Genomic DNA, 24,132 nt, shown 5'->3' on the forward strand with positions numbered 1-24,132 from the left:
TCATATGCCAGAGAGCTGTGTTTTATCTAACTGTGGAACTCAAATCCCTCTGTGGCTCAATGGCCCTCACCCACAGATAATGGATGGAGTGATCACCCGCCAGGTCTGTGGAACAGACTATTATTATAATTATAATTATAATTATTATTATTCTACATTTAGCTGCTGCTGGTGGTCTACCTCAATTCAAGTCAAAGCTTGTCCAGGAAGCTACTACGTATACAAGTTTGTCAGTCCAAACTTCCACAGTGCCGCCTATTGTGCAGGTACTTTGTTTAATGTTTTTGTATTGATGATGTATATTGTTTTGCTAATTGGTATTAAGCTGATTATGGTTACACTGTTTAACATGTTCTCTCCTTAGATGTGAACACCATAACCCCAGTCACTCCTACAACAACTGCATCTACTGAGGAAGAATTTGCTATATATATGTGTAAGATATCCTAGTTTAAATATTTTCCTCATACCAAAAACCTTGAATGCTATATACAGTAAAGTAACATAATACAGGAAGATGATAAAATCCTGCACCTAACATCCGGAGTCATGCAACAGGCTTGGCTAGCATGTATTAACCAACCAACGACTATGATCTAATAATACCTACTACTATGCCCATGACCCATCGTCTCAACTACCAACACTACTAAGAAGACAAGATAGATTTCACACACCCTATGCACACACTAGTTGCTTGAACAGAACACAGCAGCAGCTACAATCTGATACTGGCTCGACAAGGATCCAGAAGCAAAGCGCACTCTGTTCATGGTCCATTGCCTCAACTGCCAAGTACTCAGACCACCAAACAAACCTGGATTGACCTTCAAAACAAAGTGACATGGACACACACAATACCTTGCAAGCTTTTCCTTGGGGTCATCAGGAAGGCACCTCCCTTCGTTGGTGTTTTGATGAATTGAGCCCCCAACACCTCCAGAAGGCTCATCAGTAGAGTCTGGCGTCCCAGACCCACCCCCCTCCAAGCTCACAATGTAGCCCATCACAAGATTTACCAACAACCCTGCTACCAGACGGCTATCGGAAAAGCCAAGTGACAATCCTACCCATATCCCAACATCACACACACCAAACAATTTATCTCTTCAAGTACTATCCTTACCCCACCTAACCTCAGCCCTTCTTAGCCACACCCACTGACTAGATCTCTCAGCTACCGCTGACAACTCCTTTACCACTGCTCTCATCACACAGCCTCTAAATCCAAACTCAGCCAGTAGTCTTGTAAAACATATCACATGACATTGTAACTCGTAATTTAAAAGAAAGATTTACAATGCAAAATAACTTCGTCTTTGTCACCGAACATTCACTTGCTGTCAAGACATCAGCAACACACTTTCAACCAGCATATGGAATGTTAGTAAAATGTTAGCAAATACTTTTATTTACTTGCTTTCTTTATCTTATAAAACACAATTTAATTTCCAACAATTCCCAAGCTATCAGTGACTACGCAATGTAATCTGTTTCTGAAACTTGAATTCGCTTGGTGGATTAAACTTCGCCATGATGTAAATTTCCTTTAGACATGAGTAACTTCTACTTCTGACACCATGTACTGTCCGTACTTATTTTATATGACATAAGGAGATGACATCCCATGTTAGCTTAACATTGCAAGTTTCTTTATTCATCAGCATTTCACATAATTCTTCAAGTACCAACCCCCAGTCCTGCCTCTCAGTGGGCAGAGCCGGTGCCCCATATATATATGGGGCATATATATGGCAAATATCAAATTTGGAATTCTAAATGTAACTTATCTGAAACTGATCTGTTTGCCCTGTAGCCAACTCCACGTTTGACCCCTGCTATAACTACAGTGTTCTTGGTGACATCTGGAGAAGCACCAGCAGTTCCTACAGTGGTCATGACGACACCCTTGTTGAATGGAGTGGCTGGTATCGTCTGTATCTTCAGGGAAGCAGTGCCCAGATTCCTGAGTGGTGTGTGCGCTCCAGTTCATGTGGTGGTTACACTCCACTTATGCTGGGTGGCTCTCACCCACTACGGCAGGATGGCATTGTCACCCGAGATGTGTATGGATCTAATGATGGCCAGTGTAATTACTACAGGTCAAACCCAGTACAAGTTAAAGCATGCCCAGGATATTACTATGTTTACAGACTGGTCAAACCAAAAAATTCAATTCCGATGCCAACATACTGTACAGGTAATGTCTGCTTATTTCTGTTCTCTGCTTTAATAGTTACTTGTTTAGTTCAGTCTCTTTAAACTTACTCTACTTGCATAAAATTAAATAAGTAAAACTGAGCAAAGAATATGGCTTATTTGGATGGTATTATACGTGTTATTTGCAAAGATGCAAACAAGTCTGGTCTGATGTTTCCTAAGATGTCTTTATCAATTAATGATGAAGGATAGTGGTTCCCACAAATGTCTGTAATTTTAAGGGTAGGTTTATTTTAACAGTGAGAGACAGAATATGTAAAAGAAAATCCAGATAGTTGCATTGTATAAAAAATACACATTTATTTGCATTTTGCAGAGAGAAATAAGTATTTATTTATTTCTAGCAAACAAGACTTAATACTTGGTGGCAAAACCCTTGTTGGTAAACATCAGTTTTTTGTAGTTGATTATGAGGTTTGCACACATGTCAGGAGGAATTTTGGTCCACTCTTCTTTGCAGATCATCCCTTAATCATTAAGATTTTGAAACTCTGAGCTTCAGCTCCCTCCATATATTTTCTATGGGATTACGGTCTGTAGACTGGCTAGAGCACTTCATGATCATAATGTGCTTCTTTTTGAGCTACTCATTTGGTGCCTTTGCTGTATGTTTTGTGTCACGCTATAGCCCCGGACCCCTCCCTTTGGGGCATGTATCTACGTCAGGCGTACTCAACTAAATTGGTCCGCGGTCCAATTTTGGCAGATACCTGTGACCTGAGGTCCGGTGCGGCGGGGGTGGCGAACGTAAGTTGTTGAGAGGGGTGGCGAACGTAACACTCGTGACGGAGTGTTTTTTCAATAGCCCTGAAATAAATGCTACGGTTTTTTTGGGTCCGTATCCAGTTAATCAGGAATGAGATTGGGTCCGGACAGGACTGCGTTCGGGTCCGGATCCGGACCGCGGTCCGCCAGTTGAGTACCCCTGGTCTACGTAGTCAGTATGTGTACCTTGGGGGGTGTGGCTGGGTGTGTGTGTGTGTGTGTGTGTGTTCACTCGTGTCGTTAGTCTAATGAGTTTCACGTGGTGCTTGTTAGACTGTGTGTATAAAGCGTGTGTGTGTGTAACATCCTGTTGCTCGTCTTTGTTAGAGTCTCACAGTACGTTGTTGTGTTAAATGTGCGCTATCCGTACAGCTCACCTAAATAAATACGAACATCAGTGTTGCTCCCTGAATAAATTTTGGGCCATTGACATGATTGAAGACCCAGCCAAGACCCATTTTGGGCCATTGACATGACTGAAGACCCAGCCAAAACCCATTTTGGGCCATTGACATGACTGAAGACCCAGCCAAAACCCATTTTTAATGTCCTGGCAGAGGGAAGGAGGTTGTCATTCAGGATGTTATGGTACATGGCTCCATCCATTCTCCCATAATGTTTCCACCTCCATGCTTGATAGTGGGGACAGTGTTCTTTGGGTTATAGTCAACATTTCTCTTCCTCCAAACACAGCAAGTTGGTTTAATACCAAAGAGCTCAATTTTTGTCTCACCTGACCACAGAACCTTCTCCCAATCGCTCTCAGAATCATCCAGGTGTTCATTGGTAAACTTCAGACATGCGTACATGCAGAGTTGTATAGTAATGAAGTAGAACTACTTCACCACTGTACTTAAGTACTAAAATGCTGTATCTGTACTTTACTGGAGTATTATTTTTTTCTCCTACTTCCACTTTTACTTCACTACATATTTTCCATTAGTTTAATACTTTTACTCCGATACATTTTTTACGTGCTGTATAGTTACTCGTTACGTTAACTCTGCTGCTGCCTTCACTGAACACTTGAGCTTCGTAATCTAGGTTCACTTCACACGTCATGACTGCCGCAAGGGTCTGCGTGGCAAAAATGACGCAATCGCGGTGGCTCCGCCCATGCGCGTTGGCCCCGCGCGCTGTCGAGTCGCGAGGTCGTGCACCTCTCGATTTTTGTGTGTGCGAAGTTACAAGGTGGAATTCATGCACTTGTACGGCACTTTGAAGGTCCATTTTCAGTATTTTCCAGCACCTTCAGCTTAATTTACATATTTATACAAATACACATATACTCGAAATTATTCCAAATAATTCGCTTTTTATCTCATTAAAAGAGATGGTACCGTGTTTGGTAACAGCAGAAAAGTGCAGTAAGCGCTGGTTAGGTTAGATATCTTAGCTAACTAAACTAATTATGTTCATGGCGTGCTGCAGTTTTCACTTAACATTAACTGGCAATCATAAAGGCGATGTCACGCTGAGTTGTGTTTTTAGCAACAGTAAGCCGTGTCTCTTTTCATGCTGACTAATTTTTATAGTGTAGTGTTTTTATAGGGGAAGGGCATTTATTGAGGGTAAACGCAGGGCAGTAGGCTCACCCTTAGAATCCGACGGACGATTTTTAGGTCCAAAATACACCTCATTTTCTCAGCTAAATTAAGGTGAACTTGTACTTCTGCGCCAAACCTACGACATAGCGGGACATAGGTTATCTGTTTTTTGTGTACGAAGTGTTAAGCCCAGTTTTTTTAGTACATAGGCCTACAGAACGCTTGTATTTGTGGTCTTTGACATATTTGATTTGTAAGTGATATATAAAACACATAATAATCAAACTTTGATGGCTTTCTTTAATTAATTCAAAACACAATACTTGTACTTTTTACTTTCAGTACTTGAGTAATACATTTTTGAATAAACTTGCAATACTTAAGTACAAAAAATGCTGAATACTTCTGTACTTCTATTTAAGTAAATTTTTTAAAGAACACTTCAACTTCTACTCAAGTCAATTTTTTGATAGAGTACTTGTACGTTTACTCAAGTATGGCCCTCTAATAGTTTATACAACACTGCGTACATGTGCCTTCTTGATCAAGGGGACCTTGCAGGCACTGCAGGATCTTAATCCATTACAGCAGGGGTCGGCAACCTTTGAGACATGGAGTGCCAACTTCAACATTACTAAACAATGAATGTGCCACTATCAACAAATAAAGCGGGGGGGGGGGGGGGGGGGGTGTATTGCATGTTGCGTACTGACAGTCACGCTGTCTGCATTCACGCTGCCCTCACTTTAGCATATATTCCAGCACTTTTCAAGCCTGGAACACAATGCAAAATTAACATTTCGTCAGGTGAATGTTCCTTCCCCAGTTTTTGAGGGGTGTTTCTTTATTCTACCACATATCATTTCGGACAACACTGCAAAGAATGTGATGCGTCAAGTATAAACGCCTCCGCCGTTCACGCGAGGTGTGCGGAGTCGCGCGCTACGGTCACTCGCGAAAGTATAATCCATAATAAATAATTCAGCCTTGACGCGGTTCAGAGATTACGTCACACGCAGCTCCGTGCGGCCTTAGTGCCTGTAAATTTTAATTTTAATAGTCCAATGAAGGTAATTTAAAAACCAGGACATTTCCTCACTTAAAAAAAACCCGGGATGCCCGGGACAGGACGTGAAATACGGATGTGTCCCGGGAAAATTAGTCACCCTATTTTAGGATAGCTGGACTGTTTGCCATACCTAGCCATGGCACGTTTAACGGCTTCGGCTCTTCAGGATCTTTATATGTCTTGTCGTGTCTTTCGTTTGTCTCGAAATGCTTCTTAACTCTTTGATGCACAACATATGCATACCCCCTCTAATGCACAACATGGGTCAAAAATGACCCGCATTCATATCCAGTGTCATATAATGCTGGTAGGGATTTTCTGTGTTCCTGTCTTTTGAATCTATTCCTTTTATGATTGAATATTTCAAGTATTCATTAAATATCTTGTTTTTGATCACTGCTGATCATTATTTTCATTTGTACTTTAATACTTATTGAACAAAAATAGTTTCTATAATAGTACATTGAATTTACACACATGGGTCAAAATGACCCCTTCATCCAAATGTGATATAAAATAAAGTAACATAATCCAATAATAACTAGTTTTAAGTTGTTACTTTAGTAGTGAGTGGGGTCAAACATTTATTTGGTTTTTGCCACATATTTTTCATTTTATCACACACACATAATGTCAGGTTTTCAAAGTGACCACCCAAATGCAGACATCAAAGGAAGAGGAAATTTAAACGAAGCATCTTCAAAATAACCAATAAAGGGTATAGGCAAGATCCAAAAACAGATAATGGAAGAACAAGACAAATAGGGAAAGCAGGACAGGACAACAAGACCTTAAGATTATGACTCTGACTATGATGACTATAAGATAAATACCGCAACACTTAGTGTGGAAGACTAATGATGCAACAAAGGCTGAACAGAAAACTGGACTTGAATACAAACACAGACAAGGGGACGAGGGACAGGTGAAAAGACGCTCGGGTGAGGACAGTGAGCAGAAAACAGGTGGGTGACAGGCAGATCGGTGCAGCCTCTGCAGTGTCGTGAACGCTGTAACGGACCGTTGTAGTGAAGGGTTTTTACTGGTCTACATTCCAAGTCTCACCTATGGTCATACTGTAAGCTTTGGCTAGTATGAGATCATGAATACAATGAGACAAAGAATGAGACTGCAAATACTAGCAGCTGAAATTAGTTTCCTCTGCTGGGTGTTCGGGTCTCCCTTAGAGATAAGGTGAGGAGTACGGTCATCCGGGAGAGACTCAGAGTAGTCTCGCTGCTCCATCTTGTAGAGAGGAGTCAGTTGAGGTGGTTCAGGCATTTGGTTCACCTGCCCCCTGGGCTGGCTGGCCTTTCTGTCTTTGGACCTTTTCCTCTTTCTGTCTTTGGGAAGAGGGCAGCGAGCGCACCTCTTCCTCTTTCGTTGGCCCTCCTTGGGGATGTCTTTTTGAGGGTGGGTGGTGGCTGTGGTTTGTTTTTGTAACCCACATCTTCCCATTGCCTCAAGCACATGCTTTTGGAGTTTGGGTGAGCCCTCCATGTACCTCTTCATATGTGGCATGACAAGATTTTTGCTCAGTTCCTTGATGAATAGCAGCCATGCAGCATTCACACCACCCACATCACCAGGGTGTTGTGCAGGTGAATTCACACCACCCATATCACCAGGGTGTTGTGCAGGTGAATTCACACCACCCATATCACCAGGGTGTTGTGCAGGTGAAGTTGGTGTAGACATTGAGGATGGAAACACCCACCATGTTGTACTAGAGAACCACAGGCCTCTTCGAGGTTCAACAGTTAGCTAGCATATAATAATTACTTGTGACCTTCTTACAAGTAATGTACTCACCCTCAAGGTAACCTAAACCACTTGATCCCTTGTTATCCCTTGTTATTACAGTATGTACAATTGTCTTTCCCAAAGATCATCAAAATATTTTCTAAAGTAATGTTAGAACAATTGAAAAAACAATACTTGTGTGATGGGAGCTGTGGTGAGTTATGAAATGGTAAATGCATGTGGGTCTTTTGTGACCCATGTGTGTAAACTTGATGTATAAATACAAAAGATGTGTTTTTTCTGAAAGTAAAAAAGGAAAATAAGAATCAAGATTTGTATTAAACAAAAACAAGATATTTACTGCAAAATTGGGATAGAAAATGATTAATGATTTATTAATTTAAAACATATACCATAGAAACACTCAGCCAAACATGAAGTACAGTCCCCCCAGGATTTCGCGGGCCTTTTTTGTGATTGTTGCGGGCTAAAATGTTTGATGTTGCGGGTGTTTTTCAAAAAAATTGCGATGGAAGTTGCGGTGTGTTTTTGCTTTTTTGTGAGTACATTACAATAGGGAGTAAATGTTGTATGGTTTCCTCTATTTAGTAGTCCATTTTAATTATCTATTTACCTATTTATTCAGGGTTGCCAACTTTTCAAGATCGCTTGAAGTGAGATTTGAACCTTTTGGGGGGGGGCGAACATTAATTGTTGACGGGGAGGGGGGGCGGGGTTAGCGAACGTAAGTTGTTACCGGGCGGCCTGTAAAATGGACACAAATTAAGTATTATATCGACATCGATCGCCAGTGGTTGGCGCCAGAGCGAACTAATAACTCATAGATATGGATCAGAGATAAATAAATTTTATCTCTGACTTTAAACTTTATCTCAGTTCAAAGTTTAAACTTATAAACTTTATCTCAGACCCTCGCCGCTTGCGTGCGCTGCAGTGACTTCGCGGGCTACCGTTGCATTGTGGTGAATGTAGTGTTTGTGGGTGCAAAACACCATCGGGCGGCTGTGGCCTGCGGGCCGGTTCTAATAGTAATTAAATATCATCCAGGGGGCCATAGATAATCAATTCGCGGGTCGGATCTAGACAGTTTATCCCCGTTTTCATGTAGTGTACCGGGATACTGCTTTTCCCGATCTTTTTGCCGTTATTTTCGTCGCTCATGCTGCTTTCAGTCTGCTCCTCTTGAACGTATATACGGAGGTAAGGCGGGAGTTTGTCGACGTCACATCAAGACGACATCAGTGATTGGTCAAATTTGCGGGAAAGTTGCGGTGATTGGCTGAAGTTGCAACACCGCCCTGAATTCGTGGGGTTTGCTTGAAGTTGCGTTGAAGTTGCAAATCGCAACATCGCAACTTTCTGGAGGGTCTGGAAGTAACATAGAAAATGAATGCGGGTCATTTTAGACCCATGTTGTGCATTAGAGGGGTAGTGATACAAAAAGGGTTTTTATTCAAAAAGTAAGAAATGAAAAAATAAATTAAGGATATATGATGATCAAAAACAAGTTAATTGAGGAATACCTTGAAGGCTGAATGATTAAATTGATTTATTGCAAAGATATAGAAAATAAAAACTCAGCCGGGTCACTTTTGACCCATGTTGCGCATCAAAGTTAAACATGGGTCTGTGGCGGGTGTTGAGTGCAGAGCGTTGAGAAGCGATTTCGATTGGAGGATCGTGCTCTCTGTCTGAGATTTTTCATTATTAATTTTTTTTTGCTGATGCTGGTCCAGCGTGTCACGTGCCAGTGATTATGCCTCGACGTGCCAACGGTGGCACGCGTGCCATAGTTTGCCGACCCCTGCATTACAGCATAATGTATTATCAATGGTTTTCTTGGTGACTATTATCATAGCTGCCTTAAGATGATTAACAAGGTCCCCCATGTAGTTTTAGTCTTCCTCATGATCAAGGATACCCCATGAGGTGACATTTTGCATGGAGCCTCTGATCAAGGTCGATTGACCGTCATTTTGTATTTCTTCCATTTTCTTATAATGGCACCAACAGTTGTCTCCTTGTCACCCAGCATCTTACTTATGGTTTTGTAGCACATACCAGCCTTGTGCAGGTTTATAATATTGACCCTGTCCTTTGAAAGCCCTTTGGTCTTGCCCATGTTGGAGAGGTTAGAGTCTGACTGATTAATTGAATCCCAGGCCTGAGGCCATGACTGAGGTGCCCTTGAACAAGGCACCTAATCCCAACTGCTTCATAGACGCCAGGCTAGGGCTGCCCACCGCTCTGGGCATGTGTGTACCACAGCCCCCTAGATAATCACTAGTGTATGTGTGTGTGTGTGTGTATCCTAACTGCACAGATGGGTAAAAAGTGGAGGACAAATTTCAATTGCGGTGAAAAATCACAATTGACAAATATGGCACATTTCTATGGACAGGTGTCTTTTATACAGATGACGATTTAAGACAGTTGCAGGTAATGAGCTGATTAGAACTCTTATGTTTGGTAGGGGATAACATACGTATTTCTCTTTGCAAAATGCAAATAAATGTATATATTTATATATGTATTTTTCTGGATGTAATTTTCTGGATTTTCTTTTAAATATTCTATCTCTCACTGTTAAAATACCTACCCTTAGAATTATAGACTGTTCATATCTTTGTTAGTAGGTAAACTTACAAAATCAGCAAGGGATCAAATAACTTTTTTCCTCCACTGTATACCCAGGTGTACTGGATTACTGACCATCAGATCTGTCTGTAACTTGTAACCAAGGATAATAACATAAAGCTTGCTAATCATGGGGATTACAAGGGATTGCATTCAAAATTCATCACATTTCTTCATTACTTCTCCTTGATAAATTTTAGTTTAGCTATGCTTAAAATTGTAAAGAACTGTAATGCCAGGGATAATCTTCAGCAAATGAGTCAATGTCAAGCAATACCTAAAAATCTGCAATAATTTGCCTTCAACCTTTTTGTTTTTTTAAGCCTATGAATTCAAGTGACTCCTGTGACTTTCCTACAAAACTAAATGTGTACATTTTTTATAAGAGAGCAATTGTTCTCTTATTGAGGTTTCCAAAAAATGTCTCCCATGACAGTTGCCTTCAGCCAGCCCAGTTATGACCCCTGCAGTAACTACACCTCTCTGGACCAACCCTGGAGAGCTACTAATGCAATAGGAATGAACTTTTGTGACAATAACTTCAACGGGAACAGCTGGTACCGGCTGTTCTATTATGGGATGAACATCCATATGCCAGAGAGCTGTGTGAACATATTCAGCTGTGGAACTCAGATCCCTCTGTGGCTCAATGGTCCTCACCCTCAATTAGGGGATGGAGTCGTCACTCGCCTGGTCTGTGGGAAGTCAGGTGGTGACTGCTGTTACCACAATTCCACCTCAATACAAGTAAAAGCATGCCCAGGCAACTATTACATCTACAAGTTCCTCACACCTAATGTTTGCAATGCCGCTTACTGTGCAGGTATCCACTTTGATTTATAACATTTCTGATATGTTCCATCACTCTTAATACTTTTATATTTTAATCCTGATTTGTTTTATTTTTCAGATGTGAACACCATCACTCAGATCAACAGCACAATGACTGTTAGCGCTCAGTTCAATTTAGACATAAGTATGTTAAATGTTACTATGAAAACATATATGGTTTAATATTAAATGATCATAAACACTTTGGTAAAGAGTATAACTTTTCAAAGTAATTATATACTATACTAGTAATTATGTACTACAGAATTCCCGATTTGGGGTCTTTGACAAAAAGACTTTCAATAGCAGGGATTTGTAGGTAAATTTATTTCCTCTTGTGTAAGCAAATAATTGATGAGCTACTTAGCTTATGTGCATGGAAATCAAAACCTCAGCACACTCCTGATATACTTTTACCTATTACAACTAGTATCATTCTCCATATCTTTCTAGACAGAGATTCTTTTAGAGCATTCTGTTTACACAAGTCATTCAAAACAGTCATTTAAGCATATATGGTTCTCAGTGAAGAAAAGAGATTTTTGGTCATAGACTGCTCGTCCAGAGTGTTTGATAGAAAAGAGAGAAGTGATACTGATCTGTAGTTTCTGATGTCTGAGCTGTGGAGTGTTGCTTTCTTCAACACTGGTACCATCCTTGCTGTATTGAACACAAGTGGGTACATATACCGAAACTAAGGAGTTATTGATGATAGCAAAGATAAATGGAAGGAGACTTCTTGAAATTGTCTGGAACAGAGTGGAAGGAATTGGATCCAGTGGGCATGTAGTTGGGTTGGTGGAAGTCAGGAGTCAGCTAGCGGCGGTAGGCTAACGACAGCTAGCATCGCCACAGCGGGCGGAAATTATCATACAGTTAAGCCCGCGCACTAAGAGGGAATATATGATTGGTCAATTTTACTGTCATTTGAAACTGGTATTGCGCTGAATTATAACTGCCAGGCCCTCTGTAAACGAACAGCGGGCATCACAGTCCTGATAGGGGGAGACACAGGCTCACAGGCTTCCACTTAACCCCTCACCTTCCAACACAGATTGAATAGACACGGTTGAATATTTTATTTGCTTATATTTTTGTAATTGTTTAGATGTCGATTGTAAAACTGTAAGTAGATAAAATAAAATTTGATAATATTATATATATATATATATATATATATATATATATATATATATATATATATATATATATATATATATATATATACAGGGGGGACAACCGGGTCCAGGGGGGCCCATCAAAGAGCCCAGCAATTTATTTTTTATTTAAAGTCTATAATTTTTAAATAATCTTGAAATCTTTCATTAATATAAAATTATGTACTCATAATAAGCTCAATGGCTCAAATATATATGTTTTTTACCTATCTGCATATTTTCCATTAAGTGCATACACCCCCGCCTCCCACTGGAAAATGGTTTGATCTAGCACCGACTGTAGCCGGCCGGTATCCGCCCAACAGCGAGAAATACAGTGGTGGATAGTTAAAGTAAATACAGAAATCTGGAGCGCAGAAAAGAAAGGAAAAACATTTACCTGACGAATTTTAAAGTTGCATTGTGTTCCATGTTTGAAAAGTGCTGGAATTTAGGGTAAAGTACTTGAAAATGCTTGAAATTGTAACTACTTCGTTTCACAACAAATATCTGTCTGACTGAACAGTTCTCGTGAAGACGTTAAGATTGGGCGTTTTGAAAATAAACAACCATTAAATAATGTGATAAAAAGCGAATTATTTTGAATCATTTCGAGTATATGTATAAATATTTAACTTAATTAAGTTTAACGTGCTGGAAAATATTGAAATGGACCTTGAAAGTGATGTACAAATGCTTTAATTCCACCTTGTTAAGGTGTATGAACCCTGCAAACATGACTTTGTCCATCGCGCTGAAGCGCGGCGCGCGCGAAGTTACAAAATTCGAGAGGTGCACGACCTCGCGAACCGACAGCGCGCGAGGCCCTCTTAAAACATTATATATATATATATATATATATATATATATATATATATATATATATATATATATATATATATATATATAAATGTTTTAAGAATATTTTAGGCCCTCTGAGAGAGCATAGAGGGCCCTGACGGTTCCCCACTGATTATAGGGAGGTTATCTAAATCTGTTCCCCATTCAGCACTTTGGCTGGCACTCGTTGTCTTTAAATGTGCTATACAAATAAACTGACTTGACTTGACATGCTGTTTTTACAGTAATCACATCAAGCAATTCCACGTTTGACCCCTGCTATAACTACAGTGTTCTTGGTGACATCTGGAGAAGCACCAGCAGTTCCTACAGTGGTCATGACGACACCCTTGTTGAATGGAGTGGCTGGTATCGTCTGTATCTTCAGGGAAGCAGTGCCCAGATTCCTGAGTGGTGTGTGAGCTCCAGTTCATGTGGTGGTTACACTCCACTTATGCTGGGTGGCTCTCACCCACTACGGCAGGATGGCATTGTCCCCCGAGATGTGTATGGATCATATCGTGGCAGATGTCATTTCTTCAGGTCATACCCAGTACAAGTCAAAGCCTGCCCAGGACATTATTATGTCTACAAACTTGTCAGGCCAGATTTGTCCATTCTGATGCCTTCATACTGTACAGGTAATGTATGCTGTTCCCTAAGGTATCCATGTACAGTAAAAGTTATTGGTAGATGGATTAATTACAAGAGCTTCTTTATTGATTAATTGATTGCAGCAAAATGTTTAGCTTGACTCCTGGCCATGGGTGGACATGTCATCATCAGGACTCAAAATATCAAACCCACAATAACAGGGCGAGCACATACCCAGCTTGGTTAATATTACCACGCCAGATCCTACAAACATGCCATATAAATTCCACACATTCTATAATGCAGATATAATCATTTTTTAAAATCCCAGTCCCTATATTATTTTAATTGCAATTAAAGCGTTACTGTACTATTTGGTATATAGCACACTATATTGTAATATACTATAGTAGATTCTTACAGTCACCGCAGTGGCTACAGCTGAAACATGTGAGGACCTCATGAAGGTTTTCATGGGTACCAGTCAGCTGAACTTTTCCTGCCTGTGGCTGAATCAAATGTAGTTGCAAGAATATGTGATAGGTGCCAGGAAAAGGCAAACCATTACCCCTGTAAGTGCCTCTCTGCACTGGTAACCAGGCATTATTGAGTTGAATTGAAGGTTTCGTCATTTGTTTTTGTGGCTCTATATGGCGTAACTACTTCTCTGATCTCGTATGGTTTAATTCCACCTCTTGAACACTATGGTTTTCCATCCAGTTGCTTTTAGGCATTTTTTGTTATCTGTTACATGATTAGTGAAATTTATTTTGTAGTTATTGGTGGGACTTGTTTTTAATATTAGTTTTTTTGTTTACTTTTTGTTCAAGTTAGTGTTTATAATGAGTTGATTTTATAATGCAGTCCTTTCCTGACATGTATTGTGTTCCTTAATGTGTTATTGTCACAGTACGGAGGGCCCCCTGCCGGTCGCCCCCGTCCTGTCCTGTTTTTGTTGCATTGTGTTCGTCTCTCAGTTGGGCGGGGCTTATGATCTGCCTCACCTGATGGTCATTTGTCTGTCTATATATGTCTTGTCTTTGTACTAGTTGACTGCTGGTTATTATATCCTTAATTCGGATCGAGTCACGGGTTTTTGGTTTGCACACTTTATTCATTAAACCCTCCTTTTTCCCTGAGACTTGGCATGACCGCTTCCATTTTATTTCACACTCCCTGCCCGTCACAGTTATATAAACTAAATTATCATTTCATATCAGGCATGAGGTACAAAGATAACATGGAGCAGATCATACAGGTTTAGCAGAGGAGGGTAGAGTATTACTGAACTAGAGTAACACTGGATGGATAGATACAAAAAAAAGACTGTGTTGCAATAAGATATCAACACATTTTATTAAAAAAACATTTATGAGAAGGCATTAAGAAACACTGTTTTACCCTTACAGTGGTGTACAGCCAGCCCAGTTATGATCCTTGCAGTAACTACAGTTCTTTGGACCAACCCTGGAGAGCCACTAATTCAACTCAGTTGAACATCTGTGACAATTACTTCAACTGGAATGGCTGGTACCGACTGCTCTATTACGGGAAGAGCATTCATATGCCAGAGAGCTGCACTCATCCATTTAGCTGTGGGACGGAGGTCACGCTGTGGATCAATGGTTCTCATCCCCAGATTGATGATGGACAGGTCACCCGACAGGTCTGTGGGAGTGATCAGATTGGGTGTTGTTCTTCGATCAGCTCAATACAAGTCAAAGCCTGTCCAGACAACTATTACGTCTATGAATTTATCAAACCATCTTTTTGCAATGCAGCCTATTGTGCAGGTAGTGCTGTTGTCTATTGTGTTATTTAAGCTTTATATATGTTTTACATATATTGTCAAAATATTCATTTATTCATGCTAATTTTAATGTCATCTTCAGATGTGAATAGCATTACTCCCATTGCCACAGTGACTGTGCCAACTGAACTCAGCGGAAACTCAGAAATGTGTAGGTTGAAAGTGTTTCTCAGTGTTACATTCTGTATAACATGTTTAATTATTCTAGATTTGGGGTCTGACACAGAGTTTCAACAGCAGGGATTTGTCTTATGTCTTGTTATTTAGGCAAACAATAAATGAGCTACTTGGATTACATGCATGGAAGTGAAAACCTCAGCTAACTCCTGATATAATTTTACATATTACAACTGTATTATCATTCTCCATGTCCTTTTTGTATGGAGTTTCCTTTAATTAATCATTCTGTTCACAAAAGTAATTCAAAACAGCATTGCAAGCAGGGCTGGTGCCAGAACATATACAGTGGGGGGGCGTCAGAACATTTCGGGGTGGCGAACGTAAGTGGTTTAGCGGGGGTGGGTGGTGAACGTAAGTGGTTTAGCGGGGGTGGGGGTGGTGGTGAACGTAAGTTCTTGTAAAATAAATGGGTCTTATTATTTACATTGAGGGGGTGGGACACCTCGCCTGAGGGGGCGATGACACCTCGCCTGAGGGGGCGATGCCCCCCCCCCCCCCCCCCAAGTTAAAAACTTTGGTAGATACAGTTTGGTTCCATGATGCATGATATAAATTATCTGCTATGAATGGGGCTTGGATGTAATCTGGTGTCAGCTGTACAGAAAATAACTGAATTATTTTTCTTTCACTGTACTCCAGTGGCTTTTGCCATATTTTTCTATACTCTTTTCTGAAAAACGTTACATCTACACCGGTGATTCTAATGTAGATTATAGGGAGGTTATCTAAATCTGCTCCCCGTGCTGTTTTTACAGTAATCACATCAAGCAATTCCACGTTTGACCCCTGCTATAACTACAGTGTTCTTGGTGACATCTGGAGAAGCACCAGCAGTTCCTACAGTGGTCATGACGACACCCTTGTTGAATGGAGTGGCTGGTATCGTCTGTATCTTCAGGGAAGCAGTGCCCAGATTCCTGAGTGGTGTGTGCGCTCCAGTTCATGTGGTGGTTACACTCCACTTATGCTGGGTGGCTCTCACCCACTACGGCAGGATGGCATTGTCACCCGAGATGTGTATGGATCTAATGATGGCCAGTGTAATTACTACAGGTCAAACCCAGTACAAGTTAAAGCCTGCCCAGGATATTACTATGTTTACAGACTTGTCAAACCAAAAAATTCTATTCCAATGCCAACATACTGTACAGGTAAGGTCTGCTTATTTCTGTTCTCTGTTTTAAAAGTTTTAGGTTTAGTTCAGTCTCTTTAAACTTATTCTACTTGCATAAAATTAAATAAATAAAACTGAGCAAAGAATATGGCTTATTTGGATGGGATTATACGTGTTATTTGCAAAGATGCAAACAAGTTTTAAAAATTGAATTAAATAAGTTTTTAATTAAATTAATAATTTATAATTAATAAATAATTAATCAATTTTGTCACGTTACAGACCCTTGCCCCTCCCTTTGGGCATGTACACCTTTTGTGTAGGTGTAGTTTACATCTGGTTATGTTCATATGTGTATTGACCTTGGGTGTGGTTCAACATGCATGTGTAGGTGTAGTTTACATCTGGTTATGTTCATATGTGTATTGACCTTGGGTGTGGTTCAACATGCATGTGTAGGTGTTGTTTACATCTGGTTATGTTCATATGTGTATTGACCTTGGGTGTGGTTCAACATGCATGTGTAGGTGTAGTTTACATCTGGTTATGTTCATATGTGTATTGACCTTATGTGGTTCAACATGCATGTGTTCATCCGTTTCCCCTGGCTCGTCTCGTCATCACGCATGTCTCGTTTAGTGTGTTCACACAATGTCCTGTGCTCAACTTTATCCGAGTCCACACATTTATGTGTCAGCTGTTCATTGAGTGCTATCCACGCAACCTGCAGCCAAAAAAACGTCTGTTTATCCAAATCGCACTCGCCTCATCGTGCTGCCACCTCGCTGTTACAGCTTTCAGTCATCAGAGATTTTTAGAAGGCTAAAATTTTTGCTTCATCCCAGCTCAACATTGACAAGGACTGTCTCAAAATAGGAATCATCTAGGTGCATGCAGGACATTTAGAGACACCATCAGGGATTCTGAGCCCCATTAAAGTTATCACCTAATAATGCAGTAAGGCAAGTTTATATGGTCTCTGTCAGTCACTGGTCCTTAATGTTAGGTACAAGGACAAGTCCAGTTGACTAGTTGCTTATTTATTAAGCCCCATTAAACATTATGACATTATAACAACTTGTTACCATCATCAAACAAAATAATATAAGTAATGATTAGTGGTGGGACTTTAATGCATTAATTTCGATTAATTAATTACAGGGAAATTAACAAACAAAAAAAAATTACGCATTTTAACGCATTTAACGCATGAGACACTTTCGCATCGCGGAATGTTTCTCAGTGCACGAGTTCCAGACATACAGATTATATGGACGCACAATAAGATGAGCATGATGGAGATGACTGAAGAGGCTACGCTGGAGGATGGGAAATTTAAATATAAGAAACTTCCAGATGGAAGTACAAACACAAAAAGTGCACTTTATGCAGGAAGGAGTTCGCTTATCACAGGAGCACTTCCACCCTTTGTTACCACCTCAACGCAAAACATGTTGGGGCTAACGCGCAGGTCAGTAATGATAACTTAGCAGTGGACTTCTGTTAGCAACAAGAATTATCTTGGTGTGACAGCTCATATTATAGATGATGAATGGAAGATCCAGTCATTGGCTTTGATCATGCAGAAGACCACTTCTAGGCACTATGGAGATGCCTGTAGCAGAGGCCTGGGAAATAAAAGAAAACGTCCACCATCTAAAATGGTATTAAAAAACATCTTCTGATTTACTTCAGTTCTTCTTATTCTTCCAATATCCTGAGCAAAACTCCCAAAATTAAACAAAATTTTTGGTCAGAATTTCCAGTGTTCTGAAAACTGTTTGCACTGTTTTCTGCACTCATCTATTGGTCTGTGTAGTAGACTGGTGGAAAAATAAACAAGATGTTGAAATTTATGATTATGTTCATTGATTCATTCATCATTCAAACTTAAATTAATATTTCTCATGTTAAATACTGAAATGCGATTAAAATGTGATTAATTTTGATTAATTAATTACAAAGCTTCTGATTAATTAGATTAATGTTTTTATCGCGTCCCACCCCTAGTAATGATATATACAAATTTAGTTACAGAAATATCAAATCATGAAACTCGCATCTGTTAGTGTTATAGTGCTCTTATATGGTTCACCTACACCTTCACCTATACCTGTATAAAGCAGGCTGTGTTTGTTAAATTGAAAATGTCTCAGTACACTAGCCAAAATGCACCAAGATGTAGCAGGGCTCTAGACTAACTTTTTGCACTGGTTGCACTGGTGCGCCTAACTTTTTTTCTTAGGTGCACCAGCACAAAAGTTAGGTGCACCCAAATTTTCGACTGAATCACATTTAACACTGCAGTTTTACCAGTTTCACTTTTTTTATTGCTGTCCATATAGACAATATTGACTTGTAAATAATTAACTAACAATTTGTCGCACGCGACATCATTGCAGTACGTCGGGTTTACGTTCAAGCCATTTTCTTCTGAAGAATTTCTTCTTTTGCAATATTGTAGGCAACGTTAAACTTGATTATCATCTCTGTCTCATCTGATGATCTGTGTGCTGCTGCCTGCCGGTAAAAGGCAGAGGGGAGCAGTGTTAATTTTGACAGCAATTTTTGATTTAGTTTTAGTCTTTTGACTAAAATGTAATTTAGTTTTGGTCATATGTTTGGTCATAAGTCATTGGAGTTGTTTTTAGTTTTAGTCGACTAATTATCATTAGAATTTAGTTGCCTAAAATATAAATGGTCATTATATACACTTGCACAAAATGAAATTTATTAACCAGTTACAGAATATTATCGTTTGTATGTGCAATATATACAAAAACAGATTTCCAAACAACTTTATTGACCTGGGGTGGGTTTCCCGATAACGAACGATCTTAGAAAGTTACGAACAACTTTAAGAACGACGTAACTTTAAGAACGCTGTAACGAGGCTTGCGCCACGGAGCGAGGAGGCGGACACAATCGCTGAGAAGAGCGAGATTTATTGAAGGGAATACCGTACTCGTCGTCACTTAGCCAGTCCGGGTCGATAACGGGAGGGCAGTCCGAATAACAGGCGAACACGGGCATGACAATGACAGGGGAACACGAGAACAGACAATGAATCAAAAAACAAGAACACACTAAGGCCAGGTATAACGATCAAACAGTCAAACATCCAAATCAATCAAAATACCAGACAAAGGACAAGGGAGTTGTTCTTAGTTGACCCCGCCTCTGCAGCTGCACTGGAAAATCTCCGCTAGTCGAAAACCGAACCACCGATTTACATAAATTTTTTCATAATTACGCCGCAAAAGCATCATTGGCAAAATGACAATCATAAAAACAACTAATAAGTGTTGACATTTCAAGTATAAGGAAAAAATGAGTAGAACATATTATTACCTTTGCAATTCTGAGCGATTGTAGGCTTTTATCAAGGCTATAAATAGGGCACACAATTAACCTTTCACACGTTATTAAAAACCATGGCAAACAAGCAGAGAAAATGAAACTTTCTGTCGAGTGAACTGAGCCAAAAACAAACGTATAGCCTACTGTTTTCAATAGCTCGAGGAAGTTCATCAAATTCAGAAAAAAACAAAAAAAACTGTAGTCAAGTCACAAATAAGGGGGCAGGACTCAGGGGGCTGCATGGCGAAGCAATGCTTTAGTAACAGCATGCACACATTTAGATGTCAGCTTTGCTTAGTCCGTGGGCATCACCAACAGTCTCCAGAACAGTCTGTGGCATAAAATCAGAGGGCGGTCAGTAACTGCGTCGTGGAACTAAGGGCAAAATTCTGTATTCAGGCGAACTACATGGCTTTGTGGATTACGTCGTCTTCTTAAATTATGTCCAGTACTCTGAAGAGCTGCTATGTTCATCACACGAGCACAATTGCTAGCCTTAATCCAAGTTACTTATATGTGCTACCGATTAATCAATCAATTTTATTGGTTAAGTTAAAACAAGCTTAATAGGCCAACTTGTATCCATTTCTTTGCAAAGAATACATTAATTTTGAGTCTGAAACGCTGTTGACTGCACGATGACGAACGGAGAGATTTAATTAAATATTGGGAAGATATAAAATAATGCTAAATAATTCAAAGTAGTACATTTGATTTCTGTTGACACATTGTGGTATATGCGATGTAAATACTTCAAAAGAAAATAGGCTACTAGGCTAATTATACACATAAACGCAAATGTAATAATGCCGTGATTAAAACCCGCGCGAGTGAAATTAGCGCCTCTATTATTTTTGAAGTAGAACACTCGTAAATTTAAGAATATTCGTAAGTACGAGGTTACGAAGTACTTAGAGTTACAAACGTTTCGGGAAACCCACCCCTGAACCTGAGCATAACAATAACAAAACATTAAAGACCATTAGGCCCGCTCTACCTGAAAAAACATGGAGTTTGTTATGAACAATACATATTACATTTTATATAAAACAGTGTGCCATAAAAACAGCAATGCCATAGCCCGCAGATGTCGTTTCATTTATCGTATTTTTCCCGGGGTCGTCGTCGTCCCACATGGTTTACACACTGAATTGTTTTTCTCAAAGTCAAAGGAGAAATGTGTCCATATATCGCCACTCATCTTTATCCCTGCTGACATTGTCGAGTTAACTTCGAGTTGAATTTCATGAGTGACCACAGTTCACAGGCTGGTATGGTCTTCCAGGGTTCTGAGCGATGTGAAGACGTTAGTTCTGATTGGACGGTTACCCGCTTTGTCCCGCCTCTCCGTGTACGCTAAATTAGTTACGGTTGGATCTCTTCTTAACTTATCCCTACCTTTCACTAAACTAAATCAGGTGTGATTGGATGTCGTCGCTGGCCAATATTTTTGTCTCGTTTTTATTTGTTGACGAAAATGTCCATTAATTTAGTCATCGTTTTTATCCCTTCGTATAGTTTTTATTTAGTTTTTGTTATGAAAAAAACTATGACAAAATTTATTCGTCAACGAAATTAACACTGGTCTGTTGTTGAACCACAGGGACCACAGAGACTTTTCCCCATCAAACAGCTAGTCGCACTGGTGCGACCTCAGATTTTTTTTGTCGCACCATTGAGAAATTAGGTCGCACTCTGGACCCCTGTGTAGTGTTCTGTTAATAACTGGATTATTCACTAGAAACAACTATGAAAATGTTCAGTATCTTATTTGAAACAAATATTCAACAATATATGCTGGAGATTATTAGGATCAGTTGGATAAGGAATAGAGGCTGCCTTACCACATTTCAGCTAAATCAGTAATCAATATAACACTAAATCCTTATGAAGACACTCAGTCCTCTTCTTTCTCCTTAGTGGAAGATGGAAGACAACTGTTTCTGTATGTAACTACAATGAAGCAATAATACACGAGAGGGAGTGCTATAACGTGTAATATTGGCACTGCTGTGCTGCGGTCGTAGGCACGAGGCCGCAGGCCTGCTTTCAACGCCAATAGATTTAACAAACTCCCTGTAATTCATTTTGATAATGTTGCTGCTTGTTTGTAGTTGCGCTGTTTGGCTTGTAAACGCTGCTTCGTTGCTAGGTTACCTGTATGTGGTGGAGTAATACATGGAGAGCTTCGGTTACAGTGCTATAACGTAATATTGGCACTTCTAGATCGCCTCTCAGCCAATCACATTGTAGGGTCGGAACTAACTGTGGTATAATAAGGCATCAACCAGGCACCAGTAAGGGCATGACTGAGGCCCCATCCACATGATGCGGGAGATTTTTAAAAACAGAGGTTTTTGTCTCCGTTTCAGCCTCCCGTCCACACGAAAATGGCGTTTTCGGTCACCGAAAATGGAGGTTTTTGAAAACGCCTTCCAAGGTGGAGACTTTTGAAAACTCCGGTCTCGGCGTATTCGTGTGGACGGGGAAAACGCATGTTTAGGAAAACGCTGAGACAAAAACCTCCGTTTTTAAAAATCTCCGGCGTCGTGTGGACGTAGATATTTTTGAAAACGGAGACAAAAACCTCAGTTTTTAAAAATCTCCAGCGTCGTGTGGACGGGGCCTGAGGGAGCACATGTATCTAGGTGTTTGTGACATCACACTCGCGTATAGGCTCCACCCGTATAGCCTCCACCCATGTTCACTAGCACAGTGCAAAATACGTACGTATAGATACGTTCAGGCAAATATGAGACACAGACAAGATGACTGATAGCATATTATTGTGAAACACATAGCTCACTACACTCTTTTCATGTCAGTTGTTCTCAGCCAACCCAGTTATGATCCCTGCATTTCTTACACTTCTCTGGACGAGCCCTGGAGAGCCACCAACGCAACAGGAAAGAACTTTTGTGACAACAACTTCAATGGGAACATCTGGTACCGCCTCCTCTATTACAGGATGAACATCCGTATGGCAGAGAACTGTGTGAATGTATTCAGCTGTGGTACTTATTACACACTGTGGCTCAATGGCGCTCACCCTCAGATAGACGATGGAGTTGTCACTCGCCAGGTCTGTGCAAATGCAGGGACCCACTGCTGTATCTTCAGCTCCACCTTCATCCAAGTCAAAGCATGTCCGAGCAACTATTATGTATACCAGTTTGTCAATCCAGGCGTGTGTTATGCAGCTTACTGCGCAGGTACTGTTGCTTGTTTTGTAATCCCTGTACTATAATTTTTAAGCATGTTCCAAGTGTTTGATCACATTTGTTTTAATGTGTCCCTTCTTCAGATGTGAGAACCATTACTCCAAGGTCTGACCCAGGTAATGCTTTTCACCACCAGAAGGTTGCACTAGTTTTAGAACAAACTGATATCTTGAAAGTTAACATGGTATGCATCTTACATTTTGTAGTACCAGCATGAGACCATTTTGAAGCTTTAAGACACTAGGTGTGTTCTATAAATGTCATTGTCTAGAATTGAATCATTATACCTTGTTTAGAAAATCTTGATAAGAACATATAATCATCCAACTGATATTAGGCGTTCTGGCTGTACATAGGGTATACCAGTATTCAAATACATAACAATCAGCAAACACGTCTGACTTTTTAAGCAACATTGGGTGTAGTTCAAGGACTGTCCTGTAGATTTCCCTCTAGCCCACCATTCCTCTTTGCTTTTTCCAAATTGTCTTCAATCTTGCGGTTTTCTGTTACACATGAACCTGAAATTTGTGAGAATCTGAAATCTGGCTTCTAGTGCATTGGGAGCACTGGGAGTTGCTGCTTGGAAAATATGATCACCAGGATTTAGTATTTAATTTTTTTTGCCAATCCCCCTGTAGAAAATTTTGATTAATCATCTGTCATTCAGTAATTCCAGGCATAAACATATTTCATCATTTATAATTTGATTGTGTTACTGTGTTTCCTTGTAGAATTATCAACAACTACGTTGTTTTCTGCAAATTCAACAGGTATACCTACAATTGCAGTTTCAGAGTAATGTACAATACATGTTTTTCATTCCAACATTTTCTGCTGCTGATATAAAAATTGCCAACTCTTGTTTATGTTACGTAAAATTTTATTTGGTTTCTTGTTTATTATTTATTTTATTGAAAATAGAAATACAAATTGCACAGGCCTACCGTAATGCACATTTGCTTCTGAGTGGGTTTGAAACTCAGGTTTGAATCCCTATCTAGGTGGAATTTCTCCCCATGC

The 24,132-nt window shown here is 40.0% G+C and overlaps 1 protein-coding gene across 1 annotated transcript; it reads left to right on the plus strand.

The window, feature by feature from the left end:
- The first annotated feature begins 79 nt into the window (after positions 1-79).
- Positions 80-23,911, plus strand: LOC143486074 (uncharacterized). Its single transcript, XM_076985867.1, has 12 exons — positions 80-266; positions 365-436; positions 1,817-2,200; positions 10,439-10,825; positions 10,913-10,978; positions 13,076-13,471; positions 14,834-15,217; positions 15,317-15,385; positions 16,170-16,565; positions 22,714-23,100; positions 23,193-23,225; positions 23,844-23,911. The coding sequence occupies exons 1-12, from the start codon at positions 80-82 to the stop codon at positions 23,909-23,911; spliced, it is 2,829 nt and encodes a 942-aa protein (XP_076841982.1).
- The last annotated feature ends 221 nt before the right edge of the window (positions 23,912-24,132 follow it).

The sequence above is a fragment of the Brachyhypopomus gauderio genome, unplaced genomic scaffold (assembly GCF_052324685.1).
Source record: "Brachyhypopomus gauderio isolate BG-103 unplaced genomic scaffold, BGAUD_0.2 sc44, whole genome shotgun sequence".
In the NCBI taxonomy this organism is placed as follows: Eukaryota; Metazoa; Chordata; class Actinopteri; order Gymnotiformes; family Hypopomidae; genus Brachyhypopomus; species Brachyhypopomus gauderio.

What these genes read in the sequence shown, in the direction of transcription:
- LOC143486074 (XM_076985867.1), top strand. Translation starts at nt 80, where the DNA reads ATGGATGGAGTGATCACCCGCCAGGTCTGTGGAACAGACTATTATTAT. An exon ending in CAGTGCCGCCTATTGTGCAG is followed by an intron (nt 267 to 364) that starts GTACTTTGTTTA and finishes TTCTCTCCTTAG; the next exon opens with ATGTGAACACCATAACCCCA. An exon ending in CAATGCCGCTTACTGTGCAG is followed by an intron (nt 10,826 to 10,912) that starts GTATCCACTTTG and finishes TTTATTTTTCAG; the next exon opens with ATGTGAACACCATCACTCAG.